Source organism: Danio rerio, chromosome 15, assembly GCF_052040795.2.
Source record: "Danio rerio strain M-AB ecotype USA chromosome 15, GRCz13ab, whole genome shotgun sequence".
In the NCBI taxonomy this organism is placed as follows: Eukaryota; Metazoa; Chordata; class Actinopteri; order Cypriniformes; family Danionidae; genus Danio; species Danio rerio.
In genome coordinates, this window is record NC_141035.1 from 9,443,906 (window position 1) to 9,463,299 (window position 19,394).

The 19,394-nt window shown below is 36.7% G+C and overlaps 1 protein-coding gene across 4 annotated transcripts in view; it reads left to right on the forward strand.

The window, feature by feature from the left end:
- egln2 (egl-9 family hypoxia-inducible factor 2) overlaps positions 1-19,085 on the forward strand; it is a 41,565-nt gene extending 22,480 nt beyond the window's left edge. Inside the window, exons 3-6 of one of the 4 annotated variants that reach the window (XR_015509036.1) lie at positions 12,945-13,064; positions 14,098-14,234; positions 15,627-16,137; positions 17,283-19,085. Coding sequence is in view for 1 of the 4 variants with exons in the window: in XM_087283707.1 (XP_087139833.1) it covers positions 12,945-13,064; positions 14,098-14,234; positions 15,627-15,694; positions 17,861-17,913 (378 nt within the window). In the remaining 3 variants the exon portion in view is untranslated. The remainder of the gene's footprint in view (positions 1-12,944; positions 13,065-14,097; positions 14,235-15,626; positions 16,138-17,282) is intronic. The other 3 variants (XR_015509035.1, XR_015509037.1, XM_087283707.1) reach the window with 3 other exon arrangements.
- The last annotated feature ends 309 nt before the right edge of the window (positions 19,086-19,394 follow it).

The following is a 19,394-nucleotide window of genomic DNA, read 5'->3' on the forward strand; positions in this document are numbered from 1 at the left end:
GCAGAAAAGCCGTCCAAATGAATGTCAGCGGTCAGCTAGTAAGCGTGAAAATGAACGGCAACATACCGCCCCCTAGGGTTAATTTTAAAGACATGACATGAAGCCATACATTTTTCTGGCTACATGATTCGCTATCTCCAGAAATGTATATAGGGGCTACATTTTCAGAATGAGCCTATGTTGGCACATGCATGTGTCAGAATATTTTTTCATAAAAAAACACAATAACCTAATAACCACATAACCTAATTCACATAACAAGAATATTTCAATATTCTAGGTTACTAGAGATCAACTAAACTGCAAACTGGCAGTGTTGCTTTCATACGCTTAACACACTTTATAATAACACTTTAATATAAAACTATGATTTTTTAATATTATATTATATTATTATATAATTTTTTTTTTTTTTTGAGAGTATGTATTTAAGTTTATTTAAGTAAGACTTTCAACTATACATGAAAACATTATTATGGTATGAGGATATTTGTAATGTTCTCTGAATCTATACAAACGCATTTTAGGTTTATGTTTGATTTATTTATATCGAACATCATAAATGAGAAATGAGCTGCAAGACTATTAAAAGCATGTGGCAAAACTATAAAATTTGGCCTAAAATGCTGTTACAAATGTAAAAATCTAATAATATATAATAATATATAATAATCATAATATAGACCTGAATCAATGCGCACATGTAAAACATAATCACTGTATTCAAACTAAAATCCCCCTTTTATTTCTTCTGCCTATACTGTTCTGCATCGGTTGCCATCGTGTCCTGAAGTGTATTGGCCAGCGTGTATCCTTATCTAACCCTCATGCCCTACTTATCCTCTGCGCTCTCTTCATCAGGTTTACACTGTTTTATCTCAGCACACCCTGTGCTCCCTATCTACTTGACTATCTAGGCATGAAAGGATCTTACGTGACCAAAACAATATTGTTTTAAGGGATTGTTGCATGCTTGCCAAAACAAACCAACACGTCATCACAGCATCACTTCATTTTTTACCTATAATTATATTGAAGGTTAGCTTTGCATTGAATGCAGATGGGTTTTGAACTGATTTATGTGAAACATCTGTCTGGATGCGGTGCTACTCGAGAGAGATTTTAGGTGAATGTGTTTGATTATAGTTGAGAGCAACAGTTGGTCTTGGGATGCAAACATTAAAAATCAGATCTAAAAAGGTAGAGGGATAAAGCTAAAGGAAGGTTGTATAACTCTTATTTTTATCCACGATCATACTTTCGGTCACGCTTTATTTTAATGGTCTGTTTGTTGAATTTAAGTTACATTGCATCTACATGTCAACTAATTCTCATTAGATTATGGGCCTACTCACACTATGCCATCCGTACCGTGCCCAGGCCCGTTTCCCGGATCGTTTGAGAAGCGTGAGTGCACTGAATCGGGCTCAAGCACGGTTTACTTGGCCGGCCCTGGCCCGGTTGGAAGAGGTGTGCCTTTTGACTCGTCAAAAATCCAATTCAAGATATCTACAACTGTAATTCGAGTATTAGTAAATTAATTAGAGATATCTTCAAATATATTTGTAAATATCTCTAAATATGACGAATTAAAGATGTCTCCAAATGTATTATGACTAGTAAAAACTCATTTAGAGATATCTGCAAATATTTTTCAATGGAAGTCAATGGAGGAATATGACTAGTCATAATATATTTGCAGATATCTCCAATCTAATTTCGTACTAGTACAATTGCAAATATCTCTAATTGTTATTCTGACTAGTCGAATTATAATTATGACTAGTCAAAATATAATTAGAGATATCTCTAAATATATTTATGGAGTCAGAACAAAGATTTAAATGCTAAAAAGGCTTGCCATAGAGAGCGCTTCTGAACAGCGCAGCAGCGATGATGTAAGCGTGCCAAAGCCCGATATGGTGTGAGCGCGGGCCGTCGGGGGAGATGGGAGGGGGGACAAGCGTGCTTTGGCCCGATTCGAGGCAACTGTAGCTAGTGTGAGTACGGCCTATAAGTAGACTGTTAACCTTCGTTCACACCGAAAGCCGCGAGAGCGTCTAAGGTTGCTCTTGCCGCCCTGGCGACAACGCTGTCTGCCTTCAGCTCCGGCGGTGAGAGTGTCAAAACTCGCTACATTGATCTCGTATTTAAAAGAGCCGTTGCAGCATATCAGTTACTTTCCTGCATAAAACATGTTTCTAGCGTGAAAATGTAGCGATTAGACTAGATGCATAGATTAGAACATAAACGTTTAAAAATTGTGTTGTCTGTTGTCTGTATAGCTGTTGTAACTTTTTAAATTTTACTTAATTTGTACAGTGAAGTTCATATACAGCATGCATCTTTTGTGAGTGAGACACTCGCTCTGCCTGATCTAGTGCAGAAACTCGCACAAAAAAGAAACCCAGGAAACACTAGCCCCTTTCAAACAGTGATACCGTAACAATACCGTGATGCCTGTTCACACATACAGACCTTTCTGGAAAATTGCCGGAAAGGTCCGTATGTGTGAAAGGGGCTTATGAAGCATTTTAAAGTCATGCTGACATATGATGTATCGTGGCTTTAAAATGCTAAAGTGTTCCTGTATCTGTAGGTACACTCAGTAAACAGCAGTGAATTTGGTGAACTGATGACCTTCACAGCCAATCACTGTCATTTCTGTTGAGCACGTGAACACAATGGCAAATAAGCACTGTTTAAGAACAAGCTCACCAGCACTTAAATGTTAGCAGGAAATGGACGTTTTTAAAATTTCAGTATCTATTGATTCCGAATCCCAGTATTGCGACAAGCCTACTGTGTAGTAAATGTTGCTACATCTAAAAGCTCATGCTGGAGGTTTGCTAGAACCAGCTTTACTGACAAAATGTGCATGAAAATCATGCAGCTGTAATATATAACAATATTGAATTAACAATTTTATATTTTATCACTTTTATTTAGTCGATTTAACTCTAGTTTTTTTCATTCACAATGCTTCATAATACTGTAGTTCTTTCCATTATTTAATTCCTCAAGTACCTTTGTCATACTGCCATATACTTCTTTGCTTTAAATCAAAGGTGGTAATTTTGTGATTCTCCCCATAGCTGGTTGGTTTGATTCATAACTTGTAACGCTTTTAATTTGATGGCAGTAATTCAGTGTTTTGGGACATTTAGCTGTTTGTGTCAGCTTTGTTGGTGCCCACTATCATTTTTGTTCCTTTTAATGAGATAATTAATTAAGCTTTTCTCTTCTCTGCACAGTATTTGTTTCATCTGGGTGTCATTGTTGGATCCTATGAAGTCTGCCAGGTCACGTCCTCCACTCTATAATGAGTGAAGCCAAATAAAATCCAGTTAGAACTGCTTTAGATTGCTATCGGTGGTCGTGTTAAGTTCTTCAACTAAAATAAGGGTAAAATAAAAAGCCTACAGCTTGACACAAATAGAAGCTTGACATGTCCTAACATAACTAAAAACTACGAAAGAGTGAGCTTTTATCCGCTCATCAAATGAATGAACAGTGAGTTATTGTTAAGAATAAAATGTAGTTAAAAGATATAAACTACCACCATTAACATTTGTTTTAATCTGATGAATTACGCTGTTCGTTTATTTGATGAGCAGATCCGAGAGCACACATTCAGTCATGTTATTGGCGCAACAGACATGTCAAGTTTCTGTTTGCGTCAAGCTCGTTGACTAAATTAACACTGATCTTTGGTCATCAAATTAAGAGATCACGTGGATCACATTACAATTGGTCAGCCAAGACACATTACAGCTTTCACCTGTCATTCCACAATTTTTTTTCTTCCCTTACTATTGAAGTCAATGTTAACAGTTTGGATACCAAGATTTTTAGAAATATCTGCTTTTGTGCTAAACAGAGGACAGAATCTCGTACAGGTTTGGGACAAGTGGAGGGAGGGAATACTATGATGACAGAATTTTCATTCTAGAAGTGAACACTAGTGACAACATTTGTTTAGATTTCATTGAGACTCTATTCCACTTATTTGATTACGCATCTGTTGTTTTGCAAAAGCACATATAGAGTTGAAACCAGAAGTTTGCATAGACTGTAAAAAAAGGGACATAACCATTTAAAAATAAATAAATAAATCTAAACCTTTTTTTTAGGCAAGTTAGGATTATCAAATTTGTTTCTGTTTTGCTTAATAGCAGAATAATGAGAGAGATATTTTTGGAGAAATTGTTATAACTTTTCTTGAAAGTCAAGTTTACATGCATTAAGATTATTATGCCTTTGAAAAATCTCAGATGATGGTGTCAAGGTTTTTGAAGTTTCTGATTGGTTAATTGACAACATTTGAGTTAATTGTAGGCACAACTGTAGAATAATGTTAAAGGAAAACCTCAAACACGCTGCTTCCTTTTGTGAAAACATGGGAAAATCAACAATTCAGAATCAACAACAACAAAAAAGCCAGATTACAATTTGCTAAATTACCCTGAGTAAAAGAATAATGTTTGAAGACATGTCCTTTGGTCTGATGGAACTAAGATTGAACAGTTTGGCCATAATGACCAGTGTTACATTTGGAGGACAAAGGGGAAAGCTTACAAGCCTATAAATACCATCCCAACTGTGAAGTATGGGGGCGGAAGCATCATGTTGTGGGGTTGTTTTGCTTCAGGAGGGATTGGTCCACTTCACAGCATAGATGGCAGCATGAAGAAAGAATATTATGTAGAAATACTGAAGCAACATCTCAAGACATCAGCCAGGAAAATAAAACTTGGCCACAAATGGCTCTTCCAAACAGACGATGACCCTAAGCATACTGCCAAATTAGTTAAAATGTGCTTTAAGGATAACAGGGTGAATGTTTTTGAGTTGGCCATCACAAAGCCCTGATCTCAATCCTGTTGAACATTTGTGGGCAGAGTTGAAAAAGCTTACAAATCTGACTCAGTTACACCAGTTCTGCCAGGAGGATTGGGCCTAACTATTGTGAGAAGCTTGTGGAAGGATACACAAAACATTTGACCAAAGTTATACAGTTTAAAAGCAAAGCTAAAAAAATACCAAGGAAATATTCAATTCAATTAAATTCAGCTTTATTTGTATAGCGCTTTTACAATGTAGATTGTGTCAAAGCAGCTTCACATAAATGGTCATAGTAACTGGAACAGTGTAGTTCAGTTTTTAGTGTTTAAGTTCAGTTCAGTTCAGTTTAGCTCAGTTCAGTGTGATTTAATCATTACTGAGAGTTCAAACACTGAAGAGCAAATTCATCGATGCGTAGCTCTACCAATCCTGAACCATGCGAGCCAGTGGCGACAGCGGAGAGGGAAAAAAAACTTCACCTGATTGGAGTGAAGAAAAAAAAAAAACCTTGAGAGAACCAGACTCAGTTGGGCACGACCATTTTATGTGAAACTTTTGACATTGTAGAAATTTAATAAACAATTCTCAAAACAAAAAACAAAAAATTCTCTCATTATTCGGGCATTTAGCAAATATAAATCATTTAGGTAATCATAACGGACCTAAAATAGTAAAAGCTTAGCATGATTTACCATCAGACATTCAAAAACAAAATGGTTTTGGTTCTTTTTTTTAGAGTGTATGTAAACTTCTGGTTTCAACTGTAAATACACACATTCAGTTCAAGTTTGTTTGTAGATCCCTTTTTATAACTATTGTTACAAAGCAGCTTTACAAAAGGTGCACGTTTTTGCATCACAATCAAAATTAGAGGAGTTAAGGTAACTAGTTACCCCACTTTTATTAATTACTAATAACTTTAACTAATAAACTAGTAACTAACAGCTTTTAACAGTTAAAGTTAAGCGATCTATCATAATCGATAGTGTCCAATGCAGCACTGAGGTCAAGTAAAACCAACATAGGCTCATACTGAAAATGTAGCTCTATATACATTTCTGGAAATCCCAAATTATGTAGCCAGAGAAATGTATGACTGCATTTTGCCTTCAAACTTTCATTGCTGGTCAACTAGTGCTAACACTATCGGTTGGGTAAAAGGCAGCCATCTTTGAAATGCCTCTTTTAGGCAGTATTCTTGTGCATTTTCTCTGAATGGGGAAACATAAAATATTCCAAAACTGTTTGCCAAGCTTACGATTACATTAAAGATTTGGAATCCCCAATAACATTAAACAACAACTTTCTCATAAGTTAGTAAGGTTGCCCAAGCTAATGCGCATTTAAAAAGAGCAAGACCATGACACCAATCTTATTTATGGCCGTTCTACTCATAATCATCCTCTGAATGATGCTTCCTCTATTTGCACTGCTCTTTTGAAGGAGTGCTTTTTTAAACACTATCAGTTGGGTTTAGAGAAGGAGATGGGTGGGTATATTGGACAGTCATTCAGTCAGTCAGTTGACAGAGGCCTCTGGTGGATTTACATGAGAAGAGCAAATACATATGGCACTCGGAAGAGAATTTTGAATCTCAAAAAGCACATGAAACATGTGCAACACTTCAGAAACATTGTTTATCTGTAGAAAGAAGCGAATCAATGTTATACAACTTACAAGAAAGCAAGAAGCAAAGCATATGAAAAGGTCATGCATGGCAACTGTGATTTTGTCATGATTCCAATGCAATCTCATGGCATTTTGTAACTTTTTCATTTAGTGGCTAATTTCAGATGAGTTTTTACGTTCTCATTCGTACAATTTAGTTAGATTTGTTCATCCCCCAATAAAGGTTGGGTTCAGGGGTGGAGTTTGGTGCCACGCTTCCTTTTATATATTGTACATTTCTGTACAACTGAGCTCCTATTAGCCAATAAACTGACAAAACATGAAATAGTTACGTTTCCTTGTGAGGTCATACTGTGAACCATGTGTTTTGGCATTTGACAATCAATCAAAAGAAATGGGGAGTAACATGATGAATAAGCCATGCATTTTCTGGTCAGGAATGTAATGTTTTTGACTGAACGTTCATGCTGTTTTAGTCAAAACATTCTCAAAAGGATTCCATTCATACATGTTTTTGTCTAAAGCATTATGCAGACAGCGATTTTTGACAGAGGTGCTTGTGGCTGGCAGAGTAGGTTTAGCTGTATTCTACATAACCATGTGACTGGGGGATGTTGGTTTAGCGGTGGACACAGAGGGTATGGATGATGTGTTGAGTTTAGATCAAACTTTGACCATTACATCACATCTCTTACCGATAGTTCAACCAAAAAAAATGAAACTGTGGTCCTTGGTGATTCATAAAATGCGATTCCAGGAAACACAAAATCAATACTCATGGCTCCTAGTTATACACTGATCTCTTGGGAAGTAAAACAATTGGTCTGTGCTATTTACAGCATTATTGTCTGTAATTGATTGAATACAGAAACATATTTGCCTCTAAACCATAAATTAATTGCATATTAAAATTTTTGGGTGAACTATCACTTATACGTTCATTATAAAAGTTAAAACAAATACAGCATTGCACCACAAGAATAGATTATGATTTAAATAGGCATTAGGTGTTTCACGTTTTAACAATAATTAAAGTTAATGTAATAATACATTAATTACATAATAAAGTTTAAATTCAAAATCATTTATTTATACAACAGTTCTGTCTGGTTTTCGAATCTAATTGGCTGATAGATGTGCAATATTCTGCAATATCCACACTTGTACAGCCTCATCACCTCTGTGTATTACTACGACTTAATATTGCAGCTGTTGGACAACATAATGTACTTTAGAGTTTTGTTTTCGGCAAGAATGTAGTTGTTTTGCAACAATGCAGTGTACTTATGAGGACAGTGACTATTTGAAATATTTGAAATATTTGTAATTTTGGAGATTCAGCGCTATGGCGGCCATTAGCCTGTAATTGAGCAGAGCAAAGAGGGTTGATGTTCTGTCACAAGATGGTGACAGAGACTGCATAAGGTAAAACATTTCAATTACTACTGATCAAATCATTATAACACTGGTAAGTGACACTCTCGATCTATCACTTTTGTATGTTGTAGTGCTGTATTTTTACTATAGTAACTTGCTAGTGTTTGCATTGCTTTGGTTTTTTCGGGGTTAATTATTGTAATATCCTGATTACAACAGAGAAATGTCTTTAGACTGATGCCATTTTATGGCGTTCTACATTATTGTCTTAATTGTGAGCAAAATTATCTGTTTTGTCATCACTTTAAACATTACACTAGAGAATCATTCAAATACTAGCTCTAAAGTGACGTTTGTAAAGTAGCAATGGTTTCTGCTGTTCTGACATCAACTGCACATGTCAATGAATGGGGGAAGTTTCTCCTAAAAAAGGGTTTTTGAAACTATGTTTGATTTTCTTATATATATACACATGATTATGTAGTCAAACTATTGTACAGGGTGTGTGAAGGGTTGTAAAAGTTTGGCTATCCTGCGTTTTTTCCAGAGTTTCATGCAGTTTCGAGTGTTTCATTTTTAATCTTTAGACTAACTGCAGTTCAGCAGTTCACTCTCATTCAGCATATTTTTATTCAGGTTGTTTTAATGGAATTTTGACCGCATGGCGAACGGAAAGAAAAACCTCTGCATTTCGGGACTCACATGATCCTTTAAGGTAATCAAAAATCTGATGAACGTGATCGTGCGCGTTGATGAATCTGAAGGGATCCCTCGCTCACCAGGTCCGCTGACTGTGCGTGTTGTCTGTGTGTGTGTGTGTTTGTAGTCCACTTCGAATCCAACATGAAAATATTTTTTGTTTGTTATTGGCATTGATTGTTTTGAAATTCCAATGGCACTTAAAATGCCTGTGTTTTTATTTCTGTAATAAATATGGCGTTTCGTGATTAATCATGATACATGACAAAAACAGTGTGATTTTATTACGTAAATTTGTTTGAATCATTTGACAGCCCTACATTTAAAAAAACAAAACAAAACAAAAAAAATTTACAAACAAAATCAACAAGTAAAAGTCAGAATCACTGGCTAAAATTGCAAGCACTTAAGAACTATACAGTATAGTGAAATTAGCACAATCATTAAAAACACTGCAACATTAATATGAAACGTAATGAAAATATTAGTGAGCATTTTCAATTTTGGCATAGTTATCCACTACTATTGAATAATCTTTGGTCTATGGAATGAGAAAGTTAATTGTTCAAATTTAATCAATATGATACAAATCAATGGTAGCTGTTGGGTTACCAAGTCACCCTTGAAACATGGCTTGAGGGAGAATAAACAAAGACAAACTTTTCATTCACTATCCCTTTAAGAAAATAGTGCACAATCATTCCTGTTGACGTCAAACAAGCATATAGGCGGAGGTAATGCTGGCTGTGAGCGAGCGCTGGGCTGCTGTTTAACCCATGTGACTCACTTTATGCTTACCGCTATACTGTGCTTCAGTGATAACAACTCAGATAACAGTTTCTCTGTGAGGCTTGATAAAGGGCTGAGCATATCAGAGAGCACGACAGCTAACAGTTCACCCTGATCACGCTCTCCCGCCTACCAAAACAGACCCGGTTACCATCATTCATGCGCAGGAATGCCTCGTACCTGTGCCAAAACTCAGCTCTACTGAAGGCAGGCCAGATGCTGATGCTGGTTTGTTGGACTTGTATCAGGCTTTATATTGGTGTTTGGATCTGGAAATTGTTTGAGCCAAATTGGAACTGGCAATGCCCATATGAGTGGCACAGTGCTTGACGTGCCAGAACATGTGAACTACCCTTTTACAGCATATTGCCTCTGAAACGAAGTTGAGCATTAATTTAAACAAAGCTAAGGAAATATAACTGTGAAAAAGTTATAAATGAGACAGAAATTCTGTAATGTTTCTGAAAGACGTCTGAAAGGGTCTTTCATCTAAACTGAAATGTTCCAAAATAATTAATACCAATTGAAATGAACTGGTTTCTGTTCTAATGTATATTAAATGCAATTAAAATAAAATTTTTGGACATTTGGATAAAGTGTTTAAAATAACAGCATTTCATTTAAACTGCAAATCTTTGGTAGAAATAAAATACATTTACTGTTAGTGTATTTATTCAACGTATTCATGGCAAATAAATGTGTACATTCATACAGATGCTGTATATATGTATAATAACATCTTACAAATATATGCAGTGGCGCAGTAGGTCATGCTGTCGCCTCACAGCAAGAAGGTCGCTGGTTTGCAGCATCCTCGGCTCAGTTGGCATTTCTGTGAGGAATTTGCATGTTCTCCCTGCGTTCGCGTGTGTTTCCTCCGGGTGCTCCGGTTTCCCCCGCAGTCCAAAGACATGCAGTACAGGTGAATTGGGTAAGCTAAATTGTCCGTAGTGTATGAGTGTGTGTGAATGTGAGTGTGGATGTTTCCCAGTGATGGGTTGCGGCTGGAAGGGCATCCGCTGCGTAAAAATATGATGGATGAGTCGGCGGTTCATTCCGCTGTGGCGACCCCAGATTAATAAAGGGACTAAGCCGACAAGAAAATGAAATATATTTAGGATTTAATGTAGGGCTGGGGGATATGGCCCTTTAAAAAAAATCTCTATAAAAACATACCCATACAGCAGTGGATATTAACATGTATCCTGTCAAATTTACAGCGCAAAAATCATGTGCACAAACTTTGTAATGCCATTGTGTGTGACTTATCATTGCAGAAAGGCTTGAATTAACTCCACAACAAATACATCAAATAATCATTAGGAAATTCTTATTGTAGTATTTCTCACTAACGTTACGTGAGATCTGCTTCCTTCATGTCTGTCACTGTGCTGTTATCTGACGCAGCCGAAGGGGAGATTGAGGCACACTATGACGGGCACTTGGGAACAGTGGATGGGAAGAACTAGCATTAAAGATACAAGCAACAAAAACAGCTACATTGTGTTCAGAGCAAAAAATGTCAGTATTCTGAAAGGTATGATAAATATTCTGATTAGAGATGAAACTTTGAAACTCACTCTGGAGACACTAAAAACTTGTCCTTAATCTTGAAAAAGGTGTAAAATAGGTGCCCTTTGAATATATATTTTTAAGTAATCGATCTAGACATAAAAAATTGGGTTATTTTAGGTTGTCAAATTCTTTGTTAACAAATAAGCTTGTATATTCTGCTTTGCCTGTGTGTTGCCATGTCATTCAATGCCTTAGATGTTCAAGTATTGGGGCAGATGTGGGTGAGAGACAGAGCTGTGTTCATAAAACCTCATAAACAGCAGTGATAATGTTGGTGTGTGGGCGATCAGCCAGTGCAACCGCTCTGCAGAAATAATGTAAAGTGAGTGCTATTTTAAAGCATGTGCGTGTTTGACCTTTGGCAAGTGCCACAGAAAAGCTTCATCATTCTGGCACCTATGCAGACTGTAAATCTGAAAAGGGACAGAAAACTCAAATATTAGTTCTTTATGCTTATATATCTTTGTTTTCAAGGTGTATTTTTGTCTTTATTATGATAGGAGAGTATATATAGACATGAGCGAAGTTGGAGATTGAGATGGGTGAAAGAATTGGGAAACTTTTTGACACCTGACGCATTAAAATCACTATATGGCGCACTATACACAAGGCCATAAGCACTGAGATTTAATTGTCTTGTAGGCTAAACCATGTTAATAGAACAGTGTTTTCCAAAATAAACCAACCCAGGCTCATTAGATATATGTGCCCAGGGCTACATTTTTGAGAACCAAGAAATATGTACCCTTGACCGGGTGTTCTTGCCATTTTTGTTTTCACAAATCTACTAGAGGGCTCCTTGTACATTTGTGATAATCTCAAATACGTTACTGGGGCGTTTTTTCTCATATGTGCGATTTCTCATAATTCCACCAGAGGCCGCTGTGTACATTTCTGCGAATATTAATGACCTACCTACCTACCTACCTACTCCATTAGAGAGGTCAGTTGACTTTTCGTCATACTCGTACATAAGCACATAACATATCAGCTAGGTCAGTCTTCCCCAACATTTTTATCACCACGGACGGGTCAACGCTTGACAATTTTACCGTGGATTAAGTGGTGTTTGTGTGGGGGGGTTCGTAGGTTGCTAGGCGAGTGGATGTTCTGTGTTTGTCTGAGATAATTAGTCGATCGAAATGTGTCTATTCCATAAATGATCATTCAGACTTTGTCACGTGACTTGCGGTGGGCTTGCTGCATTCATTTACTGGATGCGTCTGGAAGGAGTGAGCGCATCACGCCACGTGCACATGCAAACCGCTTACCTCCATTGGGAATAACGAACTTGCGCTCTTTAGAAAAGAAGCGATATGCAAACGGATGCCATGAAAGGCTGCCATCATTTGCAATCTCCAGCAGTCGATCCTCTATCACAGACATGCTCAAGTCACCTGATTTGTTGAACCATGAGGATCCATTCCTTGGCAATTTTCGGGTTTTTTGCTGGGTCTTTTCCCCTTAGCATAGAAACTTTCCAAAGACGCCTGTTTCTCACTCATTTTGCTGCTTGTGGGTTTAATTTAGGCGCTCAAGTTAGAGGATATTGTTATTTTTCAAAATAATAGATCGTTCAGACTCTAAATAACACTTAAATAATTAAAGATTTCTTGTGTGGCCTGGTATCAATTGATCCACCGACTTTCGTGGCCTGGTGGTTGAGGTTTCAATCAGGTTTAGATCAGGACTCTGGTCTGTCTTTCTGTGTGTATGTTTGTCTGCTACAGCTACAACATGTACCTGTAATAATGTGTGTATGTGGTTCTGTTATGTTTAGCATATTACCATGTGCAGTCCAGATGCAAGACCACATCTGTCCCTCACTTCCTCCCAGTGCCTATTTAAATAATCAGAGCATGATACTTTGCAAAACGCACTGACCTCTGTTTTTTCATTTTGTCCACCTATGATCAGAACACAATGCGGATTTAAATATTAGGATCTCAGCGAACAATGCCACAAAATGTCCTCATTTCATCATTACTAAATGGCTTGTTTCTTAAACCCTCTCTCTTGTACTCAACCAGGCCATGGTGGCGTGTTACCCAGGCAGTGGCACAGGATACGTGCGACATGTGGACAATCCTAATGGTGACGGGCGCTGCATAACCTGCATCTACTATCTGAACAAGAACTGGGATGTGAAGGTATGCAGTGATCCTTTGTTTACTCTTACTGGGAATTGGTCAGTCATCATCAGTTGGCCCACACGAAATCCCTGATTTCTGCATATTTTAGCCCATCAATGAGTCTATTTATGTAGGTATGTAAATGTGTGTACTGTAAATATATACTTATGTATTCAGTTTTTTATTAATTTCTGTAATATTATTGAATAATACATGTTAATATGATTTATCTACAGTTTATAAAGTCACATTTTCTGTCTTTTAGTTGATATATTACATAAGAGACTTACTTCTTTTACCAAACAATTGGATTTAAATTGTAAACTTTAATTTTAAAAGTTTAAAAGTTATTCTTTTTTATTTCATGCTTTAACTTTTTAGTTACTATTCTTCTATTTTTAAAATACTATACTATACATATCAAATCACACCGTAAATGATATTTTACTAGTTATTTTGCAAGATACTAGTATTCAGCTTAAAGTGACATTTAAAGGTTTAACTTAAGGTTAATTGGGTAACTAACCAAGTTTGGTTAATTGAGCAATTTATTGGACAACAGTGGTTTGTACTTTATCCAATCAACGAAAAAAAAAAAAGTTTAATGGACCTAATAATGCTTACCTTAACAATTATTAAATTAACATAAAAAATAAATAAAAACTGTCTCCATAGAAACAAATTTTACAAAAAATATTAAAAGTGTCCTTGCTCTGATAAATATCACTTAAATATTTAAAAATAATAATAAAATAAGTAATAGGGCTAGTAATAATAATAATAATAATAATAATAATAATAATAATAATAATAATTGTAATAACAACAACAACAACAATAATAATAATAATAATAACAACAACCACAATAATAATAATAATAGTAATAATAATAATTATAATAATAATAATAATAGTAATAACAGCAACATTAATTACAGTAACAACAATAATAATAATAATAATAATAATAATAATAATAATAATAATAATAATAATAGGGCTAATAAAAATGATAATTATAATAAGTTTGTCTTTAACTGTTTGATTAGGTTCATGGAGGTTTATTGCAGATCTACCCTGAGGGTCGTAATGTTGTCGCCAACATCGAGCCTGTTTTTGACCGTCTGCTCATTTTCTGGTCTGATCGGCGAAACCCACATGAAGTGATGCCAGCTTTTGCCACCCGGTGAGTAAATCATTTTTAATACTACAGTCACTCACATTGAGCTGAAGTCATTAAAAAAAATGCATTCAAAAATATTTAAGTATTAATATATATTAAGTATTAATATAAATATATATACATTTTATCAGTTTTAATTTTAATTTGACATAAAAAAAATCTATTTAGTTCTTTATTATTATTATTTTTTAGGGTGTTTTTTTTACCATTTTATTGTGACAGAATAGGAAAGCACTGGGAGAAAAGAGAGGGAAAGGATAGGACCTTGTGCCAGGAATCTAACTCAGGTCACCATGATCACCATGATGCTACAATATATATTAGCTCACTTAACCACTAGGCTATTGGTGCTGACTACATTTTTTTTGTTTTATTTCTATTTAGTTCTGTTTCTGCTTGGCTTTATGTTTTAGTACATAATAATTGGTTTTCAGTTTTAGTTAATAACAACACTTGTTCATTTTATAAATATCTCCTATACGATTACATATTTAAATTGAAATTACTTTTGATTTCTTTTGGAGAATCAAGCATCAAATGTCATAGTGGTTGCTTTAATTTAATATAAAAACTGCAATTTAAGCATATATTCAAGAACATTTTTGCTTTTTTACAAAAATGTAGGGCGAAGCAGGTATTTTTAATGCGCCTGTGTTGGCAAAAACATGTTTAAAGAAATCATAAACAGAAAATGACCCCAGAAAACACTCATGACAGTGTTTGCATGTCAGTAAGTCTCTTAAAATATCAGTTAAACTGACCTTTTTATTACAAGTCAAGGTTAATCCAGGTTGTAGAATGCCATGTAGGTGTAAAACTGCAGCCCTAGACACACACACACACACACACACACACACACACACACACACACACACACACACACACACACACACACACACACACACACACACACACACACACACTCATCTGACCCCATCCACCATTGTTCTCCAGCACTACAAACACAGTGGTTTGATCTGATCTTCTGCACAAACGCCACACCTGCGGTTGGCTTTCCTCAGGAAGACGAAGTGAGTTCGATGCAGCGAATTAAAACTGTATTTTTGGTGTAGTGGAACAATCAGAGGAGCTTGTTGGCGTTGATGTTTTAGGATGATGGTAGGTGTGTATCGGGTCTGATCGCGGCTGGGGGCCGAGGTGGGGCTCAGGAAGTACGTGTTTCCTGAATGCTCGTCGCTTCAGTTTGTGTGCTCGTGCCGGCAGGAGAGAGGCAGGAATAAACAAACCAGACGCTCTAATGCTGTTGGTGTTGACTTAACCCTTTCTGTGCAGAGCAAAAGCATGTGACTTTACATCACAACGCCTGAGCTTTTCACTGCATTGAATCAATGAATGCTAGTCAGACTGTTTGAATCTGTCTTTGTCTTTCCACAGTTATGCCATCACTGTTTGGTACTTTGATGCAAAAGAGCGAGCTGAAGCGAAGGAGAAGTACAGACTGGGTGAGTTTTGTACTTAAGCCATGTGGGCTATCTTCATTGCAGGTTTTCAGCTTGAGTTTAGACTATTTTTATGGTACAATATAGCCCAAATATTTGGTGTAATGTTTTAGATAATTAAATTAACACTTTTCTTTATTGGTTTATTTAGACAAAGGAGAGAACATGAACCGGCGCTTTTTTTCAACACTTATGATTAAAAATTTTTTGAAATGTGTATTAAACCTAAAACTTACAAAAACAGTCTTAAAGATATATTTTAATGCAAATTTATTTTGGATTTTTGAGAGGGAAAAAATTAAAGTGAAAAATAATAAGGTTAACACAAAACAAAACTTACCATCCGGAGCTCCTTCACGGGACTCCACACTTGTAAACAATAACTCTATCAGGCTTGCACCATTCATGCGGCTCTCGGTCCCGCCCAGACTCGTCTGCGCTACCAAGCCGACCAATCACAGAGCTTGCGCTACGCATCGTTGCGACGTGTAGTTACATTTTTTGAGAGGTGCACGTCAGCGACGGCCACGGCAAAGGGCTATGCGTCAGCGCCGTAGCATACGCTGGCGTTTGACGCAGAAGTATAAATCAGCCTTAAGCCTAGCAGTAACCATGGACATTTAAGGCAAATCACACCGAACACGCTTTTTGCATTGAGGAACCTTTTTTTGAATGGTTAACGAATGGCTGCAAGCGTTTTGTGTACTGCTTGCTGTGCCTCGTGTTTTTGCCGTCGGCGCTCACAGTTAAAAAAAGTCAACTCTGAGTAAAAAAAGCGTGTTACGTCAGTCGCGTCTGTTTCATTCTCCAATTACATTTAAGCAGAGGCGGGGTTTCCGTTGAGGTGACAGCAGTGTTTGTGTTGTCAAGACAATTACTAAGACTTTTGAAGATGGAGGAGAGATTAGTGGTCGCTCTCTTGAGTTATCCAGAGCTGTATGAATCACAAATCTTGAATTTCACAACATTTTTAAATACCAATATCAACAGCAACACTCGCACACAATACCCACCTCATTCAGTCATTGTCTAGCTACATGAAAAAAAGTGCACTGTGCTTCTTTTTTCTTGTAAACAAAAAAGGCAGTGTGGTACGCCTCGCGTTTTAAGAACGGAAAAACAGGTTCGGGGGGATTGGCCACTTCTGCATCAAGTGCGCGCGTTTGGTTCAACGCAGCCTTCTTGCGGTCACATAGCCCTCGTCATGGTTGTTGCCGATGCTGACGCGCACCTCTCAAAAAACAACGGCAACTCAAAGTCAACTCTCAGTAAAAAAGAGTTTTATGTCAGTCGCATGTTTCATTCTCCAATTACATGAAAGCTGAGCCGGGGTTTCCATTGGGGTGACAGCAGTGTTTGTGTTGTCAAGACAACTACAGAGACTTTTAAAGATGGAGGAGAGACTAGTGGTCGCTGTTTTGAGTTATCAAGAGCTGTATGAGTCACAAGTCTTGAATTTCACAATATTAATAAATACCAATATCAACAGCAACACTCGCACACAATACCCAGCTGATTCAGTCATTGCCTAGCTGCATGAAAAAAGCGCACCTCTCAAAAAAATGTAACTACATGTCGCAACGACGCATAGCGCAAGCTCTGTGATTGGTCGGCTTAAGCCTGGTTTATAATCGACGCGTCCAGTAGTACGCTTCAATGTGCGCGGCGAATGTTACATCAACGCAGAGTTTGCGGAGGTTTGCTTGGGTGCACGTGACATGATTTTGGCCGGCGGAACGCATTATTTTTTTTTGAGACTCGAGCGAACAGTGTGCGGTGCCATGTTTGATTTGAGATAAATATATAACACTCTGAAGAGATTTTGTCTGGAAACATACAAGACTGTGCAGACATCTTTATGATCCGTGATCACCAGCTCTGCTCAATGTCCCTACTCTTTAAACAAATACACCTGATTCAGATCATCAGCTCATTAGCAGAGACTGAAAGACGGTCTCTGCTAATGGGTGTGACAGATGAAGGAGAATCCAAAACATGCAGTGCTGGTGGTCCTCCAAGAACGTGGTTGAGAAACACTGTGTTAAATCATATTAGCGACATGCAAACATTTACAAACATTCTTGTATTGCTTCCTCAAGCAGATGTGACTGTTTGCCTTGAAATTTTTTATCATGTGCTAAATAATCTTCTCTCTGTCGCTCTTCACAGCTTCAGGACAGAAAGGAGTTCAAGTGCCCGTCACACAGAGCAGCAAGACCTGAATGTCTGTCAGTAAAGTGTGTGTGTGTGTGTGTGTGTGTGTGTGTGTGTGTGTGTGTGTGTGTGTGTGTGTGTGTGTGTGCAGCCTGTGTGGCTGCTGCTGCCCTGCTATTGGAGGATTTTAGGTGGAGATGCAAGAAGCCTAACCAATCGCTGCTGTTTCTGTGGCCTTAGAAATCAAACCACAAGTTAGATACACTAAGGTCACTCGATGAACACCAGAAATTGACACGTCTCTTTACTTGACAGTGAAAGGCTGGCAGATATTTTCCTCGTTATTGAAAGTCAACAGTTACCTTAGTAATTTGAGTCATTTCTGTATCTAATAATAATCAAGCCCTCACTTTTTCTGACACTACACCTGTGTGCGTGTGTAAGTGGACAAATGAGATTTTCCAGTGGCCTTTTGTCATATTGTGTTCATCCCTGTGAATGTGTAACCATGCAAAGTACGCTCCGCTAGATCATCAAACCTGACAGAAAATAACTAATGATCATATTATACACAGACGCTCCAAAGCACAGGATCCCTTATGATTGAGCCTGAGAAGAAGTTACGGTTAATTTGCTAGAAATGAACAGCGCCCTCTGATGGTGTCCATTTTCACGCAATGCTTTGCTAAAGAAATTATGCAAATCTAGTAGCTGAACACAAATTTGTATGTCACAGCTCCCCCCATTTGCAGCAGACATGAAGAACGTATTCTTACAGTCCGTCTGCACTTTTTTTTGGTAGTTGTCCTTGCCGTTGCATCAATTTACTTTGTATTTTCAGAAACAGATACATTTTGTAGACGGCAACCTTTATATGAGGATGCACTGATGTAAAACTTCTGGACGATAATTTTTATCATTATTATTATTGTTTTATGTTATAGTTGATTATGCTATAAATCGACAACGTTAAAAATTCTAAACTATTTTGTAATAATAAATGTAAATAGAAATAAAACAGTAAATAAATTTTTTTTTAAATGCTACAATAAATTTAGGCATCACGATATTATAATGTACAGTTTAAAAATAATAATGTCTAACACTGTTATATAATTATCCAAGTTTTTTAAACAAAGTTAAAGTGTTGCATTGGATAAAAATGCTAAAAACTAAATGTTAAGATACGGAAAAAATGAGCTGCACAAAAAAATTCAACTATGAAGTATCAAAAATAAAATTAAATATCACCTGATACATAAAATGCCACAGATATATTGTACATCGCTTGCTATAACAAGAAAAAAAAAAAAAAGATTGCATATGAAATGCCCATCTACTTCGATTACAGTTCGAATTAATAAGGTTAATGGGATGCATATTTGTCAAACATACATAACTGAAACAAGACTTGTAACAGTAGACTGATTCTGTTAGAATACATATGTTTGTCATTTAATGCTATTATTATATCCAGTTGTATATTGATAGTTGCTAAGCATCAGTTATTACCTAAGTAATTCCCAGCAGGCACAGGATGTAAACATCA